This window comes from Kogia breviceps, chromosome 17, assembly GCF_026419965.1.
Source record: "Kogia breviceps isolate mKogBre1 chromosome 17, mKogBre1 haplotype 1, whole genome shotgun sequence".
Lineage (NCBI taxonomy): Eukaryota > Metazoa > Chordata > Mammalia > Artiodactyla > Physeteridae > Kogia > Kogia breviceps.
This window is the reverse complement of record NC_081326.1, coordinates 47,159,634-47,185,987: the sequence shown is the minus strand read 5'-3', so window position 1 is coordinate 47,185,987 and position 26,354 is coordinate 47,159,634. Positions and strand designations below refer to the sequence as shown.

Sequence of the window (26,354 nt, the reverse complement as noted above, 5' to 3'; positions counted from 1 at the left end):
GTAAGAATGGAAACATGGTGGCCAGTAAGAGGTGTTGGGGGTTGTCCAGATGAGAAATGATGGTGGCGTGGACTCGGTGGGAGCGATGGAGGGGGAGAGAAATGAGCAGGTTTGGGATTTATTTATTTTTTTTGGAGGTAGAACCAACAGACTTGATGATGGTTTGAGGAGTGAGGAGAGGTGGCTGGGGGTGTCATTTACCAAGATGAGAAACTCAGGGGAAGAGCAAACTCGAGTGTGTGGGCTGGAGTCATCATGGAAAATCAAGAATTCTGTTTGGATGTGTTAAGGAGTGGAAACCAAACAGATAATTAGGTACAGTATTCTGGAAGCCAGGACCAGGTCAGCGTCGTGTCGTTCATTTCCACTGGAGGTGGCACTGTGAGTCTCCCAGCTCTGCCCCTCCAGATTAGGGGTGCAGGGGAGCTTTTAGCTGCTATTCCTTTGACCTAGCCTTGGGATATTTAGCAAAGCACTTCTCTTTAATCCATTCCTGAGAGCAAGCGCTTGTAGAAACTTCAGATTATGCTTGTATGATCTACTGCTGCCAGATTTTCTTTTTTCCTTTTCCATTTAGTGTGCTTTAGGGAAAGGCGAACACCCAGTATTTCCAAATATCCAGCTTAAAAGTCATTAGTCATATTGTGTAAGATTGAAAAGTATTAATAAATTACTGAGAATGCTAATGAATATGCAAATTCATGACAAAATATGCTGAGATTATACTCAACATATTTTGTTATTTTTATTGTCCTCAAGTTTCCAGTTTTGCCACAGACAAGGGAAAGAAATTCAAGATATAATTTTCCTTTTCAAGGCATAATTTTTTTTATGTTGAATTTTTTAAAGTTTTATTTATTTTTTTATACAGTAGTTTCTTATTAGTTATCTATTTCATAAATATTAGTGTATATGTCAATCCCAATCTCCCAGTTCATCACACCACCACCCCTCCCACCCCCGCTTTCCCCCTTTGGTGTCCATACGTTTGTTCTCTACATCTGTGTCTCACTTTCTGCCGTGAAAACCGGTTCATCTGTACCATTTTTCTAGATTCCACATATATGCGTTAATATATGATATTTGTTTTTCTGTTTCTGTTTTCACTCTGTATGACAGTCTCTAGGTCCATCCACATCTCTACAAATGACCCAATTTTGTTCCTTTTTATGGCTGAGTAATATTCCATTGTATATATGTACCACATCTTCTTTATCATTTGTCGATGGACATTTATGTTGCTTCCATGACCTGGCTATTGTAAATAGTGCTGCAGTGAACATTGGGGTGCATGTGTCTTTTGGAATTGTGGTCTTCTCTGGGTATATGCCCGGTAGTGGGATAAGCATCATAAGAGACTACTACAAGCAACTCTATGCCAATTAAATGGACAACCTGGAAGAAAAAACAAATTCTTAGAAAGGTATAACCTTCCAAGACTGAACCAGGAAGAAATAGAAAACATGAACAGACCAATCACAAGTAACAAAATTGAAACTGTGATTTAAAATCTTCCTACAAACAAAAGCCCAGGACCAGATGGCTTCACAGGTGAATTCTAACAAACATTTAGAGAAGAGCTAACACCCATCCTTCTCAAACTCTTCCAAAAAATTTCAGAGGAAGGAACACTCCCAAACTCATTCTACAAGACCACCATCATCCTGAACCAAAACCAGATAAAGGTACTACAAAAAAAGAAAATTACAGACCAATATCACTGATGAACATAGATGCAAATATCCTCAACAAAATACTAGCAAACAGAATCCAACAACACATTAAAAGGATCATACACCATCTTCAAGTGGGATTTATCCCAGGGATGCAAGGATTCTTCAATATACGTAAATCAGTCAGTGTGATACACCATATTAACAAATTGAAGAATAAATACCATATGATCATCTCAATAGATGCAGAAAAAGCTTTCGACAAAATTCAGTACCTGTTTATGATAAAAAACTCTCCAGAAATTGGGCATAGAGGGAACCTACCTCAACATAATAAAGGCCATATACGATAACTACCAATTAACGATTGCCTCTGGGAAGGGAGAGACGGATGGAATTTGAGGGACAGGGAGGTATTGAGGAAACCTCAACTGTGTCTGCAAAATGTTAAAATTCTGTAGAGTGGGGTATTGAGTCAGCGTGTTCATCTTACTCATCTATGTTTGAAATATTTTATAATTAATATTTTGTTCTTTAAACATATACATAAAATAACTTAAAATTATAAACACAAGAGACAATGCCCTTCTTCCACTCACTCCATCCTCATTAATCACCGTAAAGAGTGATCTACTGGGTTTTTCTCTCAGAAAATGTAATTACTTTGCAATAAAATGTTAATGCTATATTCTATTCTTAAAGTCACTTGTTCCAGTGGTAAAGCTATGGCTTAATAGAGTTGCTAAATTTTCTTCTAAGTCATTCTTTTAATATTTCATATTTGTCAAATGAGCTGGTAATGATCAGGAACATCTTTGTTTTTACATCAGGACCATTTCGGCAAAAACTCATCATCAGGCTGTTAACTTCAACATCTTCGAGGGCATGGTGTGCCATGGGGTGCCCCTGGTGACTATTTCAAGAGGCAAAGTGGTGTATGAAGGTGGGGTTTTCAATGTCGCAGCAGGAGACGGGAAGTTTATTCCTCGTAAACCATTTGCTGAATATATTTACAAACGGATCAAGCAGCAGGACCAGGTGAGTTGGTGCTAAGTGGGCTGTTAACATGGGCTGGATTGTCACTTGCTCCTGGATGCTGGTGATGGCGTTGTCACATACAATTGGTTAACATATTCACAGGGTGTTAGAAGAGGTTATGAACAAATACAGCTTTCAAAGAAAAAAGTCATTATTGGATGGATGCAGTTTCTTTTGAAGATTGGTGTCTATCCAGGGTTTCCTAATGGACCAAGTCAGGTTTTCCCAGGCAAGTGTAGGGCCCCTGTGGGCCTTTTGACAATTGCTGTCAGTCAGGGTCCTCTGAGAAGCAGCCACCCAGATGGATAAATGTGTGAGCCCGGGAAAGGCTGGGAGAGCTCTCAGCCTGCAATTCAAGCCTGGCCCCAGTGAAGGAGAGAGGGAGAAAAACAAGTGGTGGAAACGTCCTAGATTACTATACAGACCAAGAAAGGTTGAGCAAGGCCTACAAGCAGACCTTGAGCCATCTCCTGCATCCAGCCACGTGGCGTGCTGTCATTGGCTGAGAACAGCAGTGGCAGGCATGTCCTCCAACGAACAAAAGGATGGAGTTCAAACTCAACTGCTGTCCCTTGAAAGGTCAAGCTCCCTGTAGTTGAAGGTCTGCAAGGTGTTTCTAATGACCGTCAGAGCAATGGCGGAGTTTGAGGTCAAGGTAAATATGGATTCTACCTTGGCTTCCCTTTTCCTAGCTGTGTGGCCAAGAACAAGTTTATCATCCTTGGTCTGTTTCCTCATCTGGAAAATGACAACAGTGTTTTCTCCCCAACAGATTGCAAGAGTCAAATGAGATTTGAAAACACAAGGCACTAGTAGGAGGTCAATAAACATCAGTTCAGTCTCTTTGCTTTCCCCCTTTGGTGACCAAATTTATAATAGAGGCCTCCAAGTCTTTGTTATAATCCAGTTGTTAAAAAAGAGGTGTTTGTTCTTTTAATATGTCTTGGGTTTTCCAGTGTTTGTTTAGCTCATGCAGTGTTTTAAACAGTTTTAAAAATTCACTTCACTACATACAGTAATATATCAGAATTTTCAGACTAAAACCATCTAAATTGCTGGGTTTGGAGCAAGGCGGGGCACCGTGTGCCCTCAATCCCACACGGTAAGACCAGGCTGCAGCCGGATGGCCAGGCCCCACAGAGGCAGCCTTTCTGATTTTCACCTACAGGCTTCACTCATTAATGTTCCCCACTTGGCCGTGTAGCCATTAGAATGTGTAACCCTTGGGTTAGTTCTAAGGCTTCTGTGTCTTCTTTCCATTTAAAAATATACTTCTCTTTTTCCAAAGTTCTCTGGCTGTTTTCCGATTCATTTCGTTTGGGTCTTGTAGTCTCTTTGATTTCTCCTCTAATATCTTGTGAAAATTTTTTCCTTGTGGATTTTCAGAGTTTGTTAGATAAGATTCATCCTTTTTTTTTTTTAACCACTTCCTAAAGCTTTGATTAAGTAAACGAGTGCTCTAGAATGCTTTAAATTCTCAGGATGCTACAATTCTTTATGTACTGTATTTCAGTCAAAATATTTAAGGTTGCAATTTATTTTGCTGGGAGTTAATTTGTAAATATTGACACTGACAGGTGACAGGAAGGTAGAGACTATAAGGTTTCCATGTATTTCTAAACATCACGTGGTAAATAACAGCAATACTAACATTTACTGAGCTTTTACTGAAGGCAAGGCCCAATGCTAGGGGCTCTGTCACTGTAACAACCCTGTGAGCGAGGGAGTATTATTTTCCCCACTTTAAATGTTAGGAAACTGAAGCTTCAGGAAATTAAGAAACTTGGTCATGTCACACAGCTAGTATATGGCAGGACCAAAACATAAACTCCGGTTATCTGACTACAAAAGCTATATACTTAAGCAATAAACCATATAACGTAAACCATAAAGATTGAGTTAAATGAGTTAATGGGAGATAAATTATTCTGAACGAGGTTTGGGGAAAAAAATCTAAATGAGAGGCCATGATGGCAGCTAGTTCATTCGTGACACTTGTAGTAGTAATCCAAGGGATGAACAGATAAACATTGACTTAGAAGAGATAGTACCGACAGAACTGGGTAATGAATCATGTGACGCTTGAAGTGGGTCCAGGACGAGCCCGCTTCTGGCTGTCAGTACCAGTTGCCCACCAGCAGGGACACTAGACTAACTGGGAACCCCTGACAGACTGTATTTAAAGGACGGACTTTGCCTAAGTCTTCCTCTTATAGAGAAAATATGCCGAAATCACTGAATGACTCGCTTCATCAGCTCTCCTTTTCAAATTGTTGTTGAGTATTTTATTGGCAAAACTAATGCCAACATCATTTTTTAGGAGTTCACTATCAACTTTTTGAGTTATTTTTAGTTTCTCAATATTTTCTTCTGATACCAACTTTTTAGGTATTCTAGTGCATTATTGTTTTTACAGTAGCAATAAGTAATAGTTGTATTATAATATATTGTTCTGAGCACTTACTATCTGCCAGGCAATGTATTTGGTGTAATTTATATTTATTATTTTACCTAACCTGAACAACAAGCCATGTGGGAGATATTATCATCCCCATTTTACAGAATAGAAAACTGACTCTCAGCAAGATTAAGTAACTTTCCCTGGGCTGAGCAGTAAGTAAACGTTAAGAGCCAGGGTATGTGGTAAGGCCTTTCTGATTCCCGCTGTACATGAGACCTCTGTAGAGCAAGAAAAGAGAAGAAAATGATTGTGAAACTCAAATCACGGGGAATGCATTATTTTAAAAAGTGTTGATGTGGAAAAAGTATCAAATAAAATGAATAAAATGAGGTTTGGGGACTGTGTGGAGATGTTTCAGACCTTTTTTCCCTCCATTAGGCGAAGATAATTTTATAGAAGAAAAGTATTATGCTAAAGTTAAGAAAAAGAGTTGTTAGGAATCCTAGATTTTACATTCACATGAGGTAATTAGAGCTCTTACTTTGGTTTTCATTTGAGATATTCAGATTTCTTTGTAAGTGAGGATAAGAGTTTGAAGGCAAGCAGGAAAGGCCCATACCATTTCTCCTGCTATCCTGTTATCCTTCCCAAGAAAATTAATCACTTACCACTCTGGACTCCAAAGCACAGGTTGTAGAGACACGCCAGTATCTGTCAGTCCCACAGCTCAGCTGGTCTCCTGGCTCGAATGTTAGTTCTTTGAGGAACTTACTTTTTTATTCCCAGTAATTCCTATGTAGTAGGTGTTTGATAAAGAAACAGATTGCAAATGGAAGGAGCAAAGACTGTAGTTTCAGAGGTCATAGCAAGGACGTGACATAAATTTACACAGAAGATTGCCTCTTGCCTCATCCCCAAAGTGGGGTTGTCTGCGAACTTCATTCTTACCCACGATTTTATTACTTAGTGAAACTTGGCATCATACTGTGCAGAGCTATCACTGTTAACAGGTATCGTGAGGAATTTCAAAGGAGAGAAATGACATTTTAATGCAATTTGACAGCTTCAGGGAATTGTTACTTTATTTTAATACTTAAACGGGACCCTTAAGGGAAAAAATTTAAATCCTAAGATGAAACATCAGAATGTATATGATAAATGTTACGTAATAAAATACATATTTCAATTCAGTATAAAAAGTCACTTAAGGAAGAGTGTTGGGGGATTCAGGAAAGAAAAATAAAAGAGAAAGGAAAAAAAGTACATGGTCCCTCGGTATCCGTAGGGTTTGGTGCTCAGTATCTGCAGATGCCAAAAGCCAAGCTGCTCCAGTCGCTATACTGTTGGCCCTCTCTATCCATGTATTCGACCAACTGTGCACATGGAGGGCCTCTGCAACAGCAACTTGGGTGTTCAAGTACATTTTGAAAGAAGAAAATCAACTTACATGCTATTCATTCTTTACCAAAAAAACCAAAACCTTTTAAAACTCAAATGGTTTATTATTCCTAGGATTTTTCTGTGTTCAGAGTATTATAATTTTTACCAAAATTTGGAAGCATAGACATTCTTCAAGTCATCCCTTTTTCTCTTTTTTCAGTAATAAGCAACCCAATCTATTTTGGAAACTTAGGGTCACATTGCATTTTCTAGAGAAGCAGGGATAACTTCATGGAGTATTGCATGGTTTCAGAATACTGCTGCCAAAGCTTTTCAACTGGCTTGTGCCTTTGCAACCATAAGCATAATTTGCCTTTTAGATAAGATAAAATTAAATGGATGGCTGATCTAGTCCTTGAAATAGGTGTTCTCCATTTCCGAAATAACAGTTTATCAATGTCTTTCTCAATGTGGTAGCTCAGAGAAAATAATTTCATATCACCAGCTGCCATGTAATTCTAATTTCCCCGGATTGATTGCTAGTAATTGCAAAAGGCGATACCTATGTTGGAGCCAGCTCATTTTGGCTTATGAGAGACACTTGTATGTATCCCTTCCCGACTCCTCATTCACTGATGTCAGTAGCTTGAAATCAGCCATGGTGAGAGCATTTACACAACAGAAATAGGCACGTGTGGGGCTTCCCTGGTGGCGCAGTGGTTGAGAGTCCGCTTGCCGATGTTAAAGGACACGGGTCCGTGCCCCGGTCCGCAAAGAGCCCATACGCCGCGGAGCGGCGGGGCCCGTGAGCCATGGCCGCAGAGGCTGTTTGTCCAGAGCCTGTAATCAGGGCTTTAGGAGTGATGAGAAAGGGGGAAGGTGGGTTGTCAATATTTACGGGTACATCACCGTATACAGGGACTTTGTAAGTACTCTCTTTTCATGTTTTATCAAACCATTCAATGTGCATCCAGTAAATACTTATTGATGACTAATTATGTGCTCACATCGTTCTTGAGAAATAGCTCACAGGGTATTTTGAGGATTAAATGGAAACATTTGGTGGATTGTAAAACATTATCAAAATGCACCTCTGTTGAATCTAGTGATTCACAGTCCCCTGGAGAGCTCAGTCCTGTGAGGACCTCTAAGAACCTTGAAGTTCACCAGGTACTGAATACCTACCTCCAAATTCACCAGCCTGGCATGGATTTCATTCTCAGGGTGTCGCTGCTCATTTGGACTGTATGGTGTTAGGTCAGTGTCCGCTGTTTGGTATTTGGAAGTTCTGTTGTCTTTATCGCTATTTTAGTATCTTCGCCTCCATGATCAACATTGTATTAGTAACTTCTTGGGGTTCAGGATTCTTGTCTATGGTCTTAAAAATCTCAGAAAAATCTAGCATCCTAGCATTTTACTCTCTGCAGACAATACAGGTAAGTGTTCTATCAATTTTAAGCTTCCTCTTTTCCCTGATCAGCTAACCAAAACCATTTCTGCAATCATGCGGGTATAGTGATTGCAATTAATATTTATTCATAGCACTTCATATTGCGATATAATTCTCATTTTTGTCTATGAACTCATCACAGTGACAATCATCATTAAATACTATGAACTCCAATTGAACTCCCATCTACCTGAGTAAACCACCAGCAGCCTGCTGGGTGAGGTGCCATCCATGTTTCCTGTATTACTTAGGATAGCCTCTCACAGTGTTTTACCCTTGAACCTTTCTATTTGATTGTGAACCCACCAAGATGGGAAGAACTGCTGGCCGGGTGTGATCATCTAATTTTGGCCAGCCTGTACTGGGGGAAAAAATGTCACCACCCAGATCACTCTTCCGAAGGTATGCGATCAGGATCCTAGTCTCTTTTAGGTGCTTCTCAAGAAAGCTTTCAAGTGACTTTAGATAACGCTACCCTCAGGTGATTCTGTTGCCCAATATCATCTAAAAAGTTCTAAAAAGTCCTACAGTCAAGAAATCTTTCATTTAACAAATGTTTGTTAAGCACCAGATACAAATCCATATTCCAGGTGCTGGGGGTACAGGTGTAACTAAGACAGCAGTCCCTGGGCTCAAAGAGCTTTAATCCTACTTCTCTTTCAGCTATAGTTTGTGGTGCTTAAGTTCTAGTTCTGTTTGAGATGCTGATTACACCTCCCTGCGAAGAGGTCAGTTAGCCACTTGGATAAAGGAGTCCGGAAATTGGGAGGCATTGGGGCTGGACATAAGATTTAGGAATCCTGGCATCTACATTTATTTAAAAACACAAGTCTGAGGCCACCAGAGAGACTGTAGACAGAGAAGAAAGGGGACTTGAGAAAGAGCTCTGGGGCTGCCCACCTTCAGAGGCTGAGGAGAGGTGGAGGGGAGGAGCCAGCAAAGGAGCCTGAGAAAGCTGACCAGTGAGATCAGAAGAAAACTGGGAGAACACGAAGGAGAGAAGAGACCTGCTTACTTTGTTCAACCCAGAACCCTCTGATACTTCATCCTGGTCTTTCTGTGAGCTTTATGCTGCATTAATGTCCTCTAAGAAGTAGGTATGCAGGGACTTCCCTGGTGGCGCAGTGGTTAGGAATCCACCTGCCAATGCAGGGGACACGGGTTCGAGCCCTGGTCTGGGAAGATCCCACGTGCCGCGGAGCAACTAAGCCCGTGTGCCACAACTACTGAGCCCACGCTCTAGAGCCCACGAGCCACAAGTACTGAAGCCCGTGCCCCTAGAGCCCGTGCTCCTCAACAAGAGAAGCCACCGCAATGAGAAGCCCGCACGCCGCAACGAAGAATAGCCCCCGCTCGCCGCAACTAGAGAAAGCCCGCGCGCAGCAACGAAGACCCAACGTAGCCAAAAATAAATAAATAAATAAAAAGAAAGAAATAGGTGTGCATTTAGTTGGAAGACTCAGGATGGTGCCCCTGTCATCACTGTACTCATCCTGGATACCTGGGAAAGAAGCCCACTTTGGACCCAACCACTAGGATAACCTCTGAGCATTATGCACTGGTTGCACCAGATGCTGATGCCCATGTCAGGGCTGGGCACGTCACGCTTGAGATGGAGATTTGCCATTTGCCACCGGAGAGAAGCCACGTGACTACTTTTCCTGAGAGCTGCAGGGTAAGTCTGCTTAGAAAACCTGTGCGGCCGAACTCTGGAATAACGCAGGGAAGGCTTAACATTCTGCAGAACGAGTGCCGTCACCTTTCCATTTCGCCACAGTGAACATCTACTGAGGTTCTAAAATGTATATAGAGTACAATGCCGGGGGCAATAGACAGTACCGAGATGGACAAGACCTGGGTCTAGTATTAAAGAGCTTATGTAATCACATCTAAGGATAAGAGAAGATTAAAAGGTTGAAAGTACTGCAAGGCTCGAGACCAGAACTTAAATTGTCTTTGATTCCTGTCGACTTGTCTATAAAAGGGAAGACTGTGAAGTGTGGGGCAGCAGAAGCCTCCCCAGAGAGGGCCGGTCTGTGTCTGAGGCTGCGGGGTGGGCAGGAGGGGTTGACAGCCCACAGCCATCCTGGCGGGAAATTGGTCCCTGCCCGTCGCGAGCCTCAGCAGCAGATGAGGAGGCAGGCTGTGTGCACGTGAGACCTGGCCAGTGAGGTCAGAGACATTTGACGGTCGCCGTGACCAGAGTGACCAGCCAGGCTGGGAGGGGCCTCGTGGCATGGCTAGTACAGTGACTGAGCAGCCGGAAAGGGATTCTTAGACAAGTGCAAAGGGCAAGTGCAACCAAGGGGAGCAGGTCAGTGGTGAGGCAGAGCAAAAGAGGATGAGGGAAACGGAGTCAGCTCTGGCCAGGATCACTGACGCAAAGAGGAGAGGAGCTCAACCAGGGGTCGCCTTCCCACCAACATCCTTCCACCCTTAATAGGAATTTATCAAGTATTTACTGAGTACTTGTTTTGGAGAAACAGAGCAATAGACCAACCCTGAGTCTGCTGGAGGAGATAGATAATTACAGAAAATGGTGAGCACGATACTGGATGTGGCAGAGCGGTCTAAAGCTTCCTGGGCTAATGATTGCCTCGGCTGAGTTACCGAAGATCCATTGGAGATATTTAGGTTAAAAAAAAAAAAAAAAAAAGAGGGTGGGCATGCCGTGATGGTTGAAGGCATGGCCCTGGCAGAAAGCTGCTAGGAAGGATGCCGATTTACCTGGTTTGAGTCACCCCTGAGCCTGCGGTTGGGTTCAGGGAAGGGATCCTCCGAGGGACCTGCCGGCTTGTGGAGCAAGCCCACCCCCTGAATGAGGAGTTGGGGGGCCCGGGCTTGAGGGTCCCGCTTAAATCGCTGGTGTTGGTCATCAGTCCCCAAGAAGGAGTCCAGGAGACACAAAAAAGTACAGATGAAAGCCACAAACAGAAAGGTTTCGAAGGAACTGTTGGAACAGGGAGAGGGGGGTGCTGATGAGGGACACGCAGCACAAAGGCAAGTGGCACAAATATCTGCCCACTGGTGTCACTTTCTCCAGGGGCTGCAGAAAAGGCTGATGCTTGAACTGAAATATGCCACGGGTTTTGCCGAGTGCAAATCCCAACAGGAAAAGAGAGAAAAGCAAGACTCTTTACATTGTCCGCAAGAGAAGGGTTGAAGGAAAGTGGAAACAAATCCCGGTTTGCTTGGATGGTCCTGAATTTTACCTGTTAATTACGTTTAGTACCCTTTACACTCTCAGAAGCGTCCCAGTTTGGATGATAAATTATATGGCCGCCTTAGGTTTACGTACACACATGTAGTTGGGCTTGAAAAATAAGAAAGAAGAAAAGGAGAAGAAAAAACATGGAGACAAAAGACCTGAAACGGGGGGTGTGGTCAGAGAGTGAGGTATTAAATTAATTTAAAGCTTCAGGTGTGGACTGGCTCCGGGTAACTACAACGTCCAGGGGCCGGGCGGCAGCCACGGGAAGTTGGTGCTTCATTACCCTGTGTCGATGTTCAAGGTTGATGGCAGGGTCCAGGGTGAAGGAAAGGACTGAGTCGATCGATAGCGAGCCAAGATGCAAGTCCAGCAAAGCATCCAACCAGACACAGAAAGCGGACAGAGGCTTGGACTTGTGCACGGAGGGCAGGGGTCTTCCTGGTCACTCAGTGATCAGTGTGCTTCAAATTCCACTGTAGGGACACGGTCTCCGTCTTGTTCTCTGCTTTATCCTCTGTGCCTGGCAAAATATCTGGGGCTTGTGTGTGCTCAGTAAATATCTACTGAATGAATGAAGGAAATGCTTTGTATCTGGGAAATCTCGTGTGCCTGTGAGGTAGGTTTTATTCCTTGCATTTCATAGGTGAGAGAGTAGGCTCAGAGGAGCGTATTAACTTGCCAGTTTCCTACAGCCAGTAGATGGCAAAGCTAGAATTCAAACTTAGACCTACCTTTCTCCAAAGCCCACTTGGTTGATCACTACAATATATTAGTTTTGGTGGTCAAAATAAGACAGATGTACACAAACGTACACACGCACATATTTATTTTTCAAGAGCTTTTATGTGCTAGGCTTTATTCTAAATGCTTTACATATATTTAATCCTCACACCCCCCCCCCCCATAAATTAGGAGCTATTACGATCCCCAGTTTACAGCTGAAGCACAGTTTCAAGTAACATGCCCAGGCGAGCGTGGGTTCCAGAACCCATGCCCTTCCTCACCGTGGTTTACGATTACTTGACTTGCCAGTGAATTTGTGTCCACATTGACAAACGGTAGGATTTAGTTACTTCTTATGAATCCCTTTGTTTAGAAAGTCCTGATTTCAAAAGTCTGCTCAAGCACTGAATTAACTCTAGCTGAATCCAGGGTTCTGCTACACAGTTGGCCACCAAAGAGGTATAATCCCAGATGGGAGATTCTGTGGAAGGCTTGTTACAAGCGGGAACTATCAGGAAAATGAGGAAACACCCACACGGATTGCTAGAATCTGAAACAAAGAGCTGAAAGTCTTAGGAGAGGTACAAACAAAGCACTCTGGGAATATAGACACCTAGAACTGAAACTACAAGAAAAGGTAGAATGTTGGAAAAGCCCGTAAGGTGGTTATAGGACTGAATGTGTGAGGATATGGCCGAGGCCCCAGTGAAAGTTGCGGTGGAAGGAATGGTTGTTAGGAAGTGTTCCCTGGGCCTTTGTCTGATGCAGATCAACCCCAGTGAAAGAGTGGGGCGATGTGGGTACTCGAGGTCACCGGGAATTTCTGTGAAAGGGCAGGGCGTGGGAGGCATGTTAAATTCACAAGGCTCATTTTTGGTCTCACAATTCACTTAGGGAGCAGAACTTAGCTTTGAATTCAAGAAGTCAATGAGCCACAAGAGAAAAATGAAATGTTCTGTTTCAGACTTGCACGCCTACCCCCGTGGAGCGTGAACCCTATAAGGGAGAAGTCATCACACTGAAATCCGGAGGGACAAAAGAAGACTCCACACACGGGACCAGGAAACAGGCCCACTCCTGAACCAGGTGCTGTCAGTAAGGGATAGTGGGCAGAGAAAGTTTTCCTCCCTGACAGCATATGAAATTAGCATATCTCTTTCTTCCTTAGTGTTTAAAGAGTCCACGGTCAAGGTCAAAGACTTGAAAGTGACCTAAGACTCAAGGACAGTTCAGCCAAAGGGCAGGCTGATAAAAGACCTCTTGATGCGGAACACTTGGATAAGGCCTTGGGCTATAGCTGGAGGTTTATTCTCTGAGACGCTAGGAAACATTGCACAGAGGCCTAGAGAATCAAATATGAGCAAGAGGCCGCTAACACAGAAGGAAGCTATTATTGAGGAAGGTTGTCACTGCTGAAAACTGAGAGTGCAAGTTTATAGTCAAAATTTATAAACCGATTAGGACTTGATCTGGAAGAAATGAATCTATGTATTGTAAAGGCCACCATATTCTAGAACTTAGAATGGAATGAAAAAGGAAACATGTTGGGCTTCCCTGGTGGCGCAGTGGTTGGGAGTCCGGCTGCCGATGCAGGGGACACGGGTTCGTGCCCCGGTCCGGGAAGATCCCACATGCCGCGGAGCGGCTGGGCCCGTGAGCCATGGCCGCTGAGCCTGCGCGTCCGGAGCCTGTGCTCCGCAACGGGAGAGGCCACAACAGTGAGAGGCCCGCGTACCACAAAAAAAAAAAAAAAAAAAAAAAAAAAAAAGGAAACATGTTGCTTTGGGTATAATTTTTCAGGAAAATTATTTGATAGCTCATTTCACATAGTTTTAGAATAATATAGATATGGTCATTTAAAAAACATTTGAGTGCCTTAATCTTTTGACATTCAAATCTTTCTTTTTGAAGCATGTATTATCATCATCCTTGTCAATTTTCTTTTTCTGGGTTTTGTTTGTTTGTTTATTTTCCAGTTGTTTTCTGGTCCTGCTCTGCCAGGTACCTATTTCACCATGGCTTTCCTGGGATTTAAATATTTCTCTAACGTCATTACCACTGACTTCATGAAATCTACATGTTTTGCCAGTTTTGCAATTTCACTAGGCTCTGTGGCTTTGTTTTTTCTTTTTAATGTGTGATACATTTTCAGATGTTTCAGCACGTAGCAATCAGCAAAAGATTACAGAGGAGGTTGACAAGATGGACAGGGAGAGATGTTTGTGTTAATTAGGGACTGTCTGTCAAAGGACTCATTTTATACAAACGCAGTTCGGCATTGCAGGTTTTTGCATTATGATAACCTGTGCTTCCTTACATAAAACCTGAGACTTGTATAATGGGGCCCTGTGTACTCCCAGCTGTGTTCTCTTTCATTATTGAATGCTGTTAAGTTGTTAGTAATGCTGTACAGCCAGCAGATCCAGCTTGGTTGTCATTTCCTGACTACTGGAACTACTTTTCCAATCCAGGAAAAAAATCCGGGGGAAGATTAGCAAGAGGAAGAAATGTTATTGAATGCTGTTAACATGCTATTACCAGCATTTGTAGGAGCGGGATTAATGTTTACTTTGATTATAGGATTTCTTGGGGGTCAAGCTTGGGTTCTGCATCTCTTTGTGAGGGAGAATGTTACACTGGGTTCCTTTTATTCTGTTCAAAGGTAAAATCAGAGAAAAGGATGCTGCTGTTCCCATCCCAGTTAAACGTTGTCAGCCCGCGGAGAAGCAGGCCTTATTTCAACTCCCCAAGATCCTTTTGAAAAAATAATCGCTCTGGGCTTCTTTGATTTCCTTTCAGAAGCAATTGCCGTCTTTCTTACTGTGACTTTGTTGCTGTGTAAGATTGAAGATATAAATGAATATTACTGTGATGGAAAGTCTGTGTGAAAATTCACTGATGATACTTTAAAATGTCATCTTTGCTTGCACCAGATTTCTTACTTTGAATTTTAAAAAATCACTTTCTTGTTAAAGTTTTTTAATGGCTACATTTGTTTAAAAATAGCTAACTCTGTGATTTTACATTCTATTGTAATTTGTAAACATTTAGATCTTTATTGTAATTAATAAACATTTAGATCTTCATTTTGTATCCTGTTAGCCTGTCATCTGAGTTATGTGTGTCTTGTTTTAGCTAGTGGGATTGGGAGTCTGGGAGGGTTGGTTTGGATTCAAAATTTCCCGAGAGACATCTGCTTCCGCAACTCCTGGAAATCAGGTCCCTCAGCAAATCCCATGTAATCAAACTGCATACTCAACCTTAGAATAACTCCAAGGCAAATTATCCAATTACACTGATGAATGCAGGATTTGAGGGAATTAAATGGAGTCAACGTGGCTGAAAGATGCCGCAGTGATACCTTCCGGCCCCTATGCTTCCAGGTCTGTGCTCTGATCCTTCTGTGTGTGCAGAGAAGCCGAGTTTATATTCCTTCTCCTGGGTAACTAGGCCAAGAGGGATTTTAAAAACATGCAGTAAAATCAGGGCAATTATGTTCTCACTGCAGACACATCTGCCCCAACTTACTCACTTAGATCTGGGGTGCAGTCACACTTTTGACAAAGGATGGTAGGAATCTAGTTTACTCAGTTGTGATTCGTTTGTTTTTTTTTTTTTTAACATCTTTATTTGAGTTTAACTGTTTTACAATAGTGTGTTCGTTTCTCCTTTACAACAAAGTGAATCAGTTATACATATACATATGTTCCCATAACTCTTCCCTCTTTTGTCACCCTCCCTCCCACCCTCCCTATCCCACCCCTCTAGGTGGTCACAAAGCACAGAGGTGAACTCCCTGTGCTATGCTGCAGCTTCCCACTAGCTATCTAATTTACATTTGGTAGTGTGTATATGTCCCTGCCACTCTCTCACATCGTCACGGCTTACCCTTCCCCTCCCCATATCCTCAAGTCCATGCTCTAGTAGGTCTGTGTTTTATTCCCATCCTACCACTAATCTCTTCATGACTTTTTTTTTTCTTTTTTTAGATTCCATATATATGTGTTAGCATACGGTATTTGTTTTTATCCTTCTGACTTACTTCACTCTGTATGACAGACTCCAGGTCTATCCACCTCATTACAAATAACTCAGTTTCATTTCTTTTTATGGCTGAGTAATATTCCATTGTATATATGTGCCACATCTTCCTTATCCATTCATCTGTCGATGGACACTTAGGTTGCTTCCATGTCCTGGCTATCGTAAATAGAGCTGCAATAAACATTTTGGTACATGACTCTTTTTGAATTATGGTTTTCTCAGGGTATATGCCCAGTAGTGGGATTGCTGGGTCATATGGTAGATCTATTTGTAGTTTTTTAAGGAACCTCCATACTGTTCTCCATAGTGGCTGTATCATTTTACATTCCCACCAACAGTGCAAGAGTGTTCCCTTTTCTCCACACCCTCTCCAGCATTTATTGTTTCTAGAGTTTTTGATGATGGCCAAACTGGCCGGTGTGAGATGATATCTCATTGTAGTTTTGATTTGCATTTCTCTAATGATTAATGATGTTGAGCATTCTTTCATGTGTTTGTTGGCAATCTGTATATCTTCTTTGGAGAAATGTCTATTTAGTTCTTCTGCCCATTTTTGGATTGGGTTGTTTGATTTTTGGTATTGAGCTGCCTGAGTTGCTTATAAATTTTGGATATTAATCCTTTGTCAGTTGCTTCATTTGCAAATATTTTCTCCCATTCTGAGGGTTGTCTTTTGGTCTTGTTTATGGTATCCTTTGCTGTGCAAAAGCTTTTAAGTTTCATTAGATCCCATTTGTTTATTTTTGTTTTTATTTCCATTTCTCTAGGAGATGGGTCAAAAAGGATCTTGCTGTGACTGATGTCATAGAGTGTTCTGCCTATGTTTTCCTCTAAGAGTTTGATAGTGTCTGGACTTACATTTAGGTCTTTAACCCATTTTGAGTTTATTTTTGTGTATGGTGTTAGGGAGTGTTCTAATTTCATACTTCTACAGGTAGCTGTCCAGTTTTCCCAGCACCACTTATTGAAGAGGCTGTCTTTTCTCCACTGTGTTTCCTTCCCTCCTTTATCAAAGATAAGGTGACCATATGTGTGTGGGTTTATCTCTGGGCTTTCTATCCTGTTCCATTGATCTATATTTCTGTTTTTGTGCCAGTACCATACTGTCTTGATTACTGTGGCCTTGTAGTATAGTCTGAAGTCAGGGAGCCTGATTCCTCCAGCTCCATTTTTCGTTCTCAAGATTGCTTTGGCTGTTCGGGGTCTTTTGTGTTTCCATACAAATTGTGAAATTCTTTGTTCTAGTTCTGTAAAAAATGCCAGTGGTAATTTGATAGGGATTGCATTGAATCGGTAGATTGCTTTGGGTAATAGAGTCATTTTCACTATGTTGATTCTTCCAATCCAAGAACATGGTATATTTCTCCACCTATTTGTATCATCTTTAATTTCTTTCATCAGTGTCTTATAGTTTTCTGCATACAAGTCTTTTGTCTCCTTAGGTAGGTTTATTCCTAGATATTTTATTCTTTTTGTTGCAATGGTAAATGGGAGTGTTTTCTTAATTTCATTCTCAGATTTTTCATCATTAGTGTATAAGAATGCCAGAGATTTCTGTGCATTAATTTTGTATCCTGCTACTTTACCAAATTCATTGATTAGTTCTAGTAGTTTTCTGGTAGCATCCTTAGTATTCTCTATGTATAGTATCATGTCATCTGCAAACAGTGACAGCTTTACTTCTTCTTTTCCTATTTGGATTCCTTTTATTTCTTTATTTTCTCTAATTGCTGTGGCTAGAATTTCCAAAACTAGGTTGAATAAGAGTGGTGAGAGTGGGCAACCTTGTCTTGTTCCTGATCTTCGTGGAAATGGTTTCAGTTTTTCACCATTGAGAACAATGCTGGCTGTGGGTTTGACATATATTGCCTTTATTATATTGAGGAAAGTTCCCTCTATGCCTACTTTCTGCAGGGTTTTTATCATAAATGGGTGTTGAATTTTGTCAAAAGCTTTCTCTGCATCTATTGAGATGATCATATGGTTTTTCTCCTTCAGTTTGTTGATATGGTGTATCACGTTGATTGATTTGCGTATATTGAAGAATCCTTGCATTCCTGGAATAAACCCCACTTGATCATGGTGTATGATCCTTTTAATGTGCTGTTGGATTCTGTTTGCTAGTATTTTGTTGAGGATTTTTGCATCTATGTTCATCAGTGATATTGGCCTATAGTTTTCTTTCTTTGTGACGACTTTGTCTGGTTTTGGTATCAGGGTGATGGTGGCCTCGTGATTCGTTTTGAACACAGTAAAAAGGATGATGAAATACATCTACGGAAGAATCACAGGTCTCTTTTCTCAGGTAAGAGATACCTTAAAATACGACTTTTCTCCTCCGCTTTGGTTGATGAAAAAATTCAACAATAAGATGACTGAATCCTCTGAAAAGAAAGAATGAAATTGCTTTTTAAACTAGAAGCCAATTTTCACTCATCATTTAGAGTTCAGCTTAAATACCACCCTCACTCAGAGGCTTCCCCAGACCCAACACCATAGGGTTAAGTCCCACTTTCTGTTCCTCCATATCAAGGCCACCACATACCCCGTCACAGCACCACACCCCACTGTACTATATCTACCTGCTTTACTTGTTGGCCTTCCCCAGGAAACTGAAAGCTCGTTCAGGGCAGGGCTGTCTGGTCCACTGTTATTTCTCCAGCATCTACCAGAGCACCAACTGATGGGCATTCAATGGATAATTATCAGAGGACATGAAGGAGTTCCTGCTAAGCTCCTAAATTGATACTGATGAACTAAGTGAGAACTTTCAACAAAATAAGGATAAATTTTGTGGAGTATTTTAGTGTAAAGGGGCTTTAAATGAAGAATACTGATTCATTATCTAGTATTTGATGGATCTCTTTGGGAGAATGAAATAGCCTCAGGATTCTACATTAAACAAAATCATTTGAAATGAATGTGGGCATCCCTTCGTTGCTCTCCTTAGGCTTTGTCATGAAAATGTTTGTAGAAACATAGTTCTAAATAAATGACGTAAGGCAATGGAAAAACATGCTTCAAGCTATTAATATTTAATAGCTTGGTTTTCAGGATTGCCTCTGGTATACAAAGTAAGGGTCCCTTTGCCACTAAACAATTGCATTCTCAAGGTCTGTCCAAAGACTAGATTAGTAGCTTTTTTTTTTTTTTTTTTTTTTTTTTTGTAAATATTCACTCCTTCCTCGTATGATGTACTGGGAAGCAAAAAAGTGTGGGATCTAAACTTCTATTTCCTATTTGTGAGGCCTTAAACAATTCTTAAAATTAAAAAACAATTCTTCAAATTAAAATATATTATGAATTTATCAAAACATTCCAAAAGCAAAACAATTAACATAATCACACTTATATACCTATTATCCTGTTTAAGAAAGAAAACTTTACCAGTACAGCTGAAGAGCCCTGTGTGCTTCTCTATTCAGTTCCCTTTCCTCCCCCAAGGTAACCAGTGTCTGGAATCTGGTGTTTTAGTCCCATGTACAATACATCTTTTATATATTTGCTCTATGTGTACATATCTCTAAGCATTGTTTCGTAGTGGTTAAATCTCATAAAAGCATTATATAGTATGTGTTGGTTTTTTCTTTGTTTGTTGGTATGTGTTCTTCGGTCTCTGCTTTTTTGCAGTCAACATGTTTGGGAGTTATTTGTTTTGCTAGGTCTAGCTCTAGTTATCCATTTTATTGCTATACAGTATTTCCTTGTATGACCACACCATAATCTATTTACCCATGTTCCTGTTGATAGACATTTAGGTTGTTTCCATTATCATAAACAACACTGCCATAAGTGTTTTTGTACCTATTTCCTTTGTGCTCACTGAGTGCTTCCCTAACATATATGCCTTGAGTGAAGGGGGGTGGAACTGACGGGTCCGAATTCTCCCCTTAGATACTGGCAGATTCTTCTCCAAAGTGGCAACGTATGCCCTCCATAACAGAGTGTAAACGTTTCTGTTGCTCCAGATTCTCACCAACATTAGATATTGTCCAACTTACTAACTTTGCTAATTTGATCCTTGTCAAAGTTATCTTATCAGAGTTTTAATTGGCATTTTCTTGAGTGCTAATGAAGTTGAGCTCCTTTTTATCATGCAGTTTAATTGATCTTACTAAGCGTCAGTGTCTTCAATTATAAGATGAGAATAATAGTATCTTCCTAATGCACAAGGATGCTGTGAGGGTTACAAAGCCCATACTGTGTGGTCAGCACGGGCTAGCTAGGATTACTACTAATAGTGTCACGATGAAATAGTAAACAGTGTGCTGCCCAGAGACCGCCAGAGTCTTGACTGTTCTCCTTCTGTGGGCAAGCTCTCCAGGCTTGGTAAGGCCGGCTCCTTTGGCAGCTGGAGGAGCACGGAAGCCAAGACCGGAAGGGTGGAGTGAGAGCAGGCACGGGGGGTGAGGGACTAGCACGGGCCTGGGGAGGGCTCAGTGGGCGTGGTGGCCCTGGGTCCTGGCACATGTGAGCAGTCAGCAGGGGCACACGCAGAAATATGGGGGATAAGCGGAGCCTGGCTCTCGAGTGGCGCCTGTAGATCCAGCAGGTCCCAACGTCAGCATCTGCCGGCTGCACCTGGGACCCTCTTCTCTCTGTTTTCTCTCCCCTCTGCCTGCCCACTGGAGAGGAGACAGCATCTTGTGGGGGAAAGAGTCTGTCACTGCCTTTAAAGTCACAAAGCTGGATTTGAACCAGGTGACCTAGATGCCTGACCTTCCTGAGCCTGTTTCCCCGTTGGTAAGGTGGGAACAATTAATAATACTTCCTTGGCAGGGAAGAGGCAAAAGGATTAGCTGAGATGATATGGAAGGTCAGATTCAGCCTCCTCTCGAGGCCCTCCCCTATACCTGCTTTTACTCTTTTTTTGCCTTCTTTCTCACTTACCTACTATCGAACCCCCTGAAGGCACCAATGGATTCATTACGTTTCTTTGTGTCAAACCCACTCTCTCCCTTTCCTTCTTTTTGGAGAATATCTGTGGACAAGTTAAAAGGAAATAAAGGCAGTGGATCTATCATTTATTAAACACCTACTGTTTATAGAACACAAACCAAACCCCTCAGTTTTGGCTGCCACTGTCCCTCAGCAGTACAGTGCGTAACACAGAGAAGGGCTCAATGAATTCATCTTGGGGAGAGAAGACAGAGAAGATTACGGTGATGGAGGAAGAAGAGAGAAATAATTCACGAATGAAAATTCAGCACTACAGCAAACCATTATTTGTGCTCAGGGGTCAGCACGGCATTTATCTCAGGAGCTATCCATAGCGTGCCAGGGGAGTTTGTACAAATCTAAATGGCCAGTTGTGAAATATATTTGCCCACATTTTTAACTCGGCCTATACAATAATCTAACACGATAAAATAACTATGTTATATTTGTGATACAAAATATTTGCAACTGCATTATGATCGTAAGTTCCTTGAGGGCAGGGACGGTTTCTTAACAGCTTGTGCCCCAAACAACACCAGCACAACGATTTACACAGGGCAGACCTTCACGATGGGCTTGGTGAATTGAAATTAATGGACCGTGGCTGAGGGGATTTTTTAAAGGAAAGCGTCTGAATTTGGAAAGTCTCGCTGAAAGAAAAGGATTTAAAATCCTATTGATGAAGACATTCACACCTGGCAGAGGAGAGAAGGAAGTATATTCTAGGACAAGGAACAGTGCAGCAAAAACAGAGGTTGGCTCAGCCAGGGCCATCAGCGGACGGAGGTTCACTGGGGACTGGCCATGTGGCTCTATGGATCAACGGAGTTTTCCATAACAAGCTGTTGGGGTAAGGAAGTATTAACAGGGCCTTTTCAAGCATTGCTTTTTGCCTTAGAGTAGGATGTAGTCCCTGCAAGAACACAGAACCTTTGGCATTTTCTTTAATGATTTCTATAAATGTGCTCAATAGATCATTAATATAACATTTTTTAGGCCCTTATTGAAACAGAGCAGGACCCAGTGGGGCTTCTGGACACGGAAGCCTTTCAGTGTCCCCTGTTTCTTGTTTCTAGGGAATAGACTCCAGCCTCCATGACCTTCCAAAGGGCAGGTTTGAACAGTTGCTAATCAGGGAAGGGAGGGGATGCAGAAACAAGGGAGGAGACCACCAGAGGCCAGATCAAAGGAACCAGAGAAGCTCATCAGGAGACCACCTGGGGTCTCCTGATGAGTGCAGGAGTGCAGGCCCTGCACACACCCTGATCTTTATCAGCAGCTCTGCCCCCTGAATCATGGCCGTAAAACTCCTCACCAAACCCTCCCAGGTTGGGACACATGGTTTTTGAGGCCTGAGCCTGCGATGTCCCCCTTTGCCTGGCAAAGCAGTAAAGCGATTCTTTTCTACTTCACCCAAAGCTCTGTCTCCAAGATGGGCTTAGGCACCGGTGCACAGAGGCCGAGCTTTCGACATCATTATTAGGTGCCCAGACCAGCGTCGGAACCTCCCCCGCACCCCGTGTTTGTGCCTGTCCCGCTCATCACCCAGCGAGACTCTGACGGGCGAGACGCCGACCCTCATCCTGCGCAGGTGCGGCCGTCACGGGGCTGCAGGGCTGAGTGAGCGCGAGCCCCACCCACCCCGACGGCTTCTCCTCCCCTCCGCGCACCGGGAGCCTGCTCGTCCCTCTGCAGGCAGGCAGACGTTTGGGATTGATTTATTCTCCACTCCCCCTCCTCCCAAGGCCCGCATTCTTTTCGTGAGTGGTTTACAATACTCTGAGTTGCTTTACACCTTATATGCAACGCGCTCTAAAGACTTCTCTTGTCTGGGGAATTCTAGTAACAAGACGGCTTGCTTTCTCTTTTCTAAAAGAACACGGCACGCCCCCTCTAATCAATATTTACTGGCTCTAGGTCTGCTGAGAGGGAGAGAGGTTTACATTAAGAAGATGTAGACACAGCCCTCAGGGAGCTTATAATAAAAATGTTACAGGGAGAGGAGTCAAAAAATTACCAAGATTCTTAGGAGTGGAACTATGTCGGTAGTGGTGAGATTTCAAGGGAGTTCCTGAAAAAAGGATTTTCTTGTTGTGGTTTTTGTGTTGTTTTTTCCTTCTCCTCCTCCTCCTCCTCCTCTCCCTGGTCCTCCTTCCTGTAGGCAAAGAAGGAAAAAATGAAGGTTTCTGAATCTTAGTCGTAGGATCCTAGAATCTACCTTTATGCCATGGAGCTAATGAAAGAGGGGAAATTGAACGCATGAGTTGGTATTTCTCTTTATTGAAATTCTTTGGCGGACGATGGTATAACACTAAGAAGGAAAGATTCTTAGAATAAGATGGGAGGGGTGTGGGCAAAGACTCAGAGCCCCAGAAGTTATGCTTCATGCACCAGAGGACACATGACACGGGCAAGGAGCCTGGGATTTGGAATGAGAAGGTGGCTTTCATCACTTCTCAACGTGTGGCTTGGGGAAAGTCACTTAACCTCTCTGAACCTCGATTTCTTGATCCATGAAATGGAAATGATAATACCTGCCCTGCTTACTTTACTGCTTTGAACTGAATGAAGTTTGTGGACAATAAAACGTTATGAGTGTTATGCATATAATATGATGATAATATCAATGCCAGGCTCAAAAAGTCAGTTACTCTGGAAAGCTGGTTTGTAGTAAAAAGAAGATTCATTATGAGAGAGATTATAAAGGCCATGGGAGATTTTAAAATAGCCTGGTGAGATCACTGTAATTACAGAAGGACACTTTTGACGGGAGGGTGACAAGAAAAGGAGAAAATAACTGAGAACTGAACAAGACGTTTAACAGGGGCCACAGAGAAGGAGGACGTGTTGTTGGGTCTCACCGGAGGAAGCTGGAGGTTTTGTTCACTGATATATAGAGGAATGGGGCTGGGGAAGAGCTTATAATGTGAGCATTTACTGTGAGTCACTATACCATCGCTATTGAGTGTCACGTGTAAAAGCCAGAGCCAAGAACAGGCATGCCAAGTGAAAGCTAGGACTGCATTCAAGAACCCATGGAGAAGATGCACTGATCTGGGAGGACCAGGATGGTGAAAGGAGTTGGACACTCCAGGCAAGTTCTGAGAAAGCTCAGCAGGAGGCAGTGGAAGGAGTTCAGAACCAGCGCACGGATATCTGGGCAGAGAAGGCTGCCAGGAGGTGTAAGGACCTGCCATGGGGCTGGGTTGGAAGCCAAGAAGGTCAGCTCAGAAGGAGCTGGAATCCTAGGCAGGGTGGCAAGGATGCCACCTGGTCAGGAAGGAAACTTGGCAGACACCCTAGATTAGGACCAGAGCTACAGGGCAGAGAGAAGCTTGATTCCCAAGAGCGGGACATGAGGACAGTGTTTAGGTCTTGCGCATCCAGAGAGCGGTTAGGGACAGCAGGCTCCTTGTGACCTGGAACTATGTCTCATTGCTCTCTGTAGCCTCACTACCTAGCACAGTGCCTGGTGTTCAGAAAGCACTTGATCAATGTTCATTGGAATGAACCAACAAATGAATGACAAAAGAATAAGGCCAAGTTCAAAATACCCAATAAGCTTTGAATTTTATTCCTCCCTCCCGTGGCTTTTGACAGCCTTTGGCTTTCTTTCTAGTGCCAGATAGTTCAGGTGGAACCACCCTCACGGTCCCTCCTGAGAACTCTTGGCCACCCAGTGTGTCTCCTTCCCGTCTCTTTACGTGGTAGGTGTGCTCGATATGGCCACGTTCCACTTAGTGGCTTGTTTCCATGGCAACTTGCTTCTTCCTTATGCCACACTCACCCTGCCTCTCATTACCAGACATTGCCGTATCTTCTTCAGATTTCTAACCCTGTCAGTTCCCAGCCGTGTTTACATCCTGTCTGATATAGAATGTCTTACATTAAGGGAACATTGTCTTCTCAGAAAATTAACTTTAAAAATTGCATTTAAACACATTATGGCATGATTTTTTTTTTTCCAACTAGAAATATACATTTTCTCCACAACTTCCTTGCCAAGAAACAAGTTCCCTTGTCAGCCATTTTCACTGACTCTTTTCAAAACTTTTTTTTCCATGCATATTTTAAAGCCCTGGAAAGAGTCTCCAGAAGAAGCATCTGGTTCCTGAAGTAATGTATGGCTCTCAAACTCTCACCTACATCTGCGGACTCTACCCCCTGCTGGTTACTGCCATGGTCAGACCACCAGCAATCTCTCCCTTGGTACTGAAGAAGATCTGAACACCATCCCGAGAAAATGTAGGCACAAGAGTCACAGTGCACATTTCATTTCATTTTATTGTGTCACTTGTATTAGACCAGTCCATTTGTGTTTTAAGGCTCCCGACATGGTTTTCATCACTTTAATGAGGAAAGATCTAGCTAATCTGTTCTTAGAATCCATCTTGGTCAACTTACAGAGTGTGTCTTGACCTTAGTCTCTTTCTCAGCTGTCAACTATTTTAAGAAACCCTCAGATGGGACCCACTAATGCCGGTTCAGGATCACCTCGTCTTTTCTTTTCAAGGCAGATTTTCACATCTGCTGGAAGAACTGTCTGCCACACACCTGCCACTTGTAGCCAGTGTGGGTAGGCTTGTCCTTGGTCCAGCAGTTCATCCTATTCCTCTCTTGGGGCCTTTCACCATTCCTTACCTTCCCATAAAGTACCGAATGGATTCCTACAATTGGTGTCTCTCACTTATAAGGTCCCTCGTGGCTCAGCTCAGTGTATTGCTGGGATCCTTCATGTAGATCTTTTCCTCAATGCTCAGTGAGCCTCTATGTGGCAGAACATTTATTTATTGTGGCTAAGATATACTTCCAAGGTCCACAGAACAACTTTCCTCTGGCTGTACAGAGGAAAAAAAATTCAGTTTTGAAGGACCTACTCTATAGCACAAGGAACTACACTCAATATTTTGTAATTACCAATATGAGAAAAGAATCTGAAAAAGAATATATATATAACTGAATCACTTGCTGTGTACCGGAAACTAACGCAACATTGTAAATCTACTATACTTCAATTAAAGAAAAGGAAAAAAAAATCAATTCTGATTTCTCCTGCCCTTTTCACGCCTGCATTTAGAGTTAGAATGCATCAGAGGATGTGTAAAGTTCATCCTAACCGTGCAGCCAAGCTATAACCGAGTAGAAGATATTTTCTAAAGAGTTGGCTATGCATACCAGACATACCTTACACGGGGTGATTCTTGTAGGGTAAAGTCTTTGCTGGTTGTTTACTGTACTGGGTTGCATTGTGTCCCCCACAAAAATACCTTCAGGTCCTAATCCCCATTATCTGCAAATGTGACCTTATTTGGAGACACGGTCTTTGCAAAGGTAGTCAAATTAAGATGAGGTTATACTGGATTAGGTTTGGTCCGAATACAACGACTGCTGCTCTTAAAAGAAGAGAGAATACTGGACACAGAAAGAAGCATGAAGGTCATGTGAAGACAGAGGCAGAAATTGGACATGTGCTGCCATAAGCCAAAGGATGTGAAG

General features: G+C 42.5%; 1 protein-coding gene across 1 annotated transcript in view; it reads left to right on the top strand.

Moving 5' to 3' along the window:
• DPYS (dihydropyrimidinase) overlaps nt 1–14,961 on the top strand; it is a 79,684-nt gene extending 64,723 nt beyond the window's left edge. The window contains exons 8-10 of the mRNA XM_059042548.2: nt 2,504–2,711; nt 12,841–12,962; nt 14,539–14,961. Coding sequence (XP_058898531.1) covers nt 2,504–2,711; nt 12,841–12,957 — 325 coding nt within the window. The 3' untranslated portion in view covers nt 12,958–12,962; nt 14,539–14,961. The remainder of the gene's footprint in view (nt 1–2,503; nt 2,712–12,840; nt 12,963–14,538) is intronic.
• Nucleotides 14,962–26,354: the final 11,393 nt, after the last annotated feature.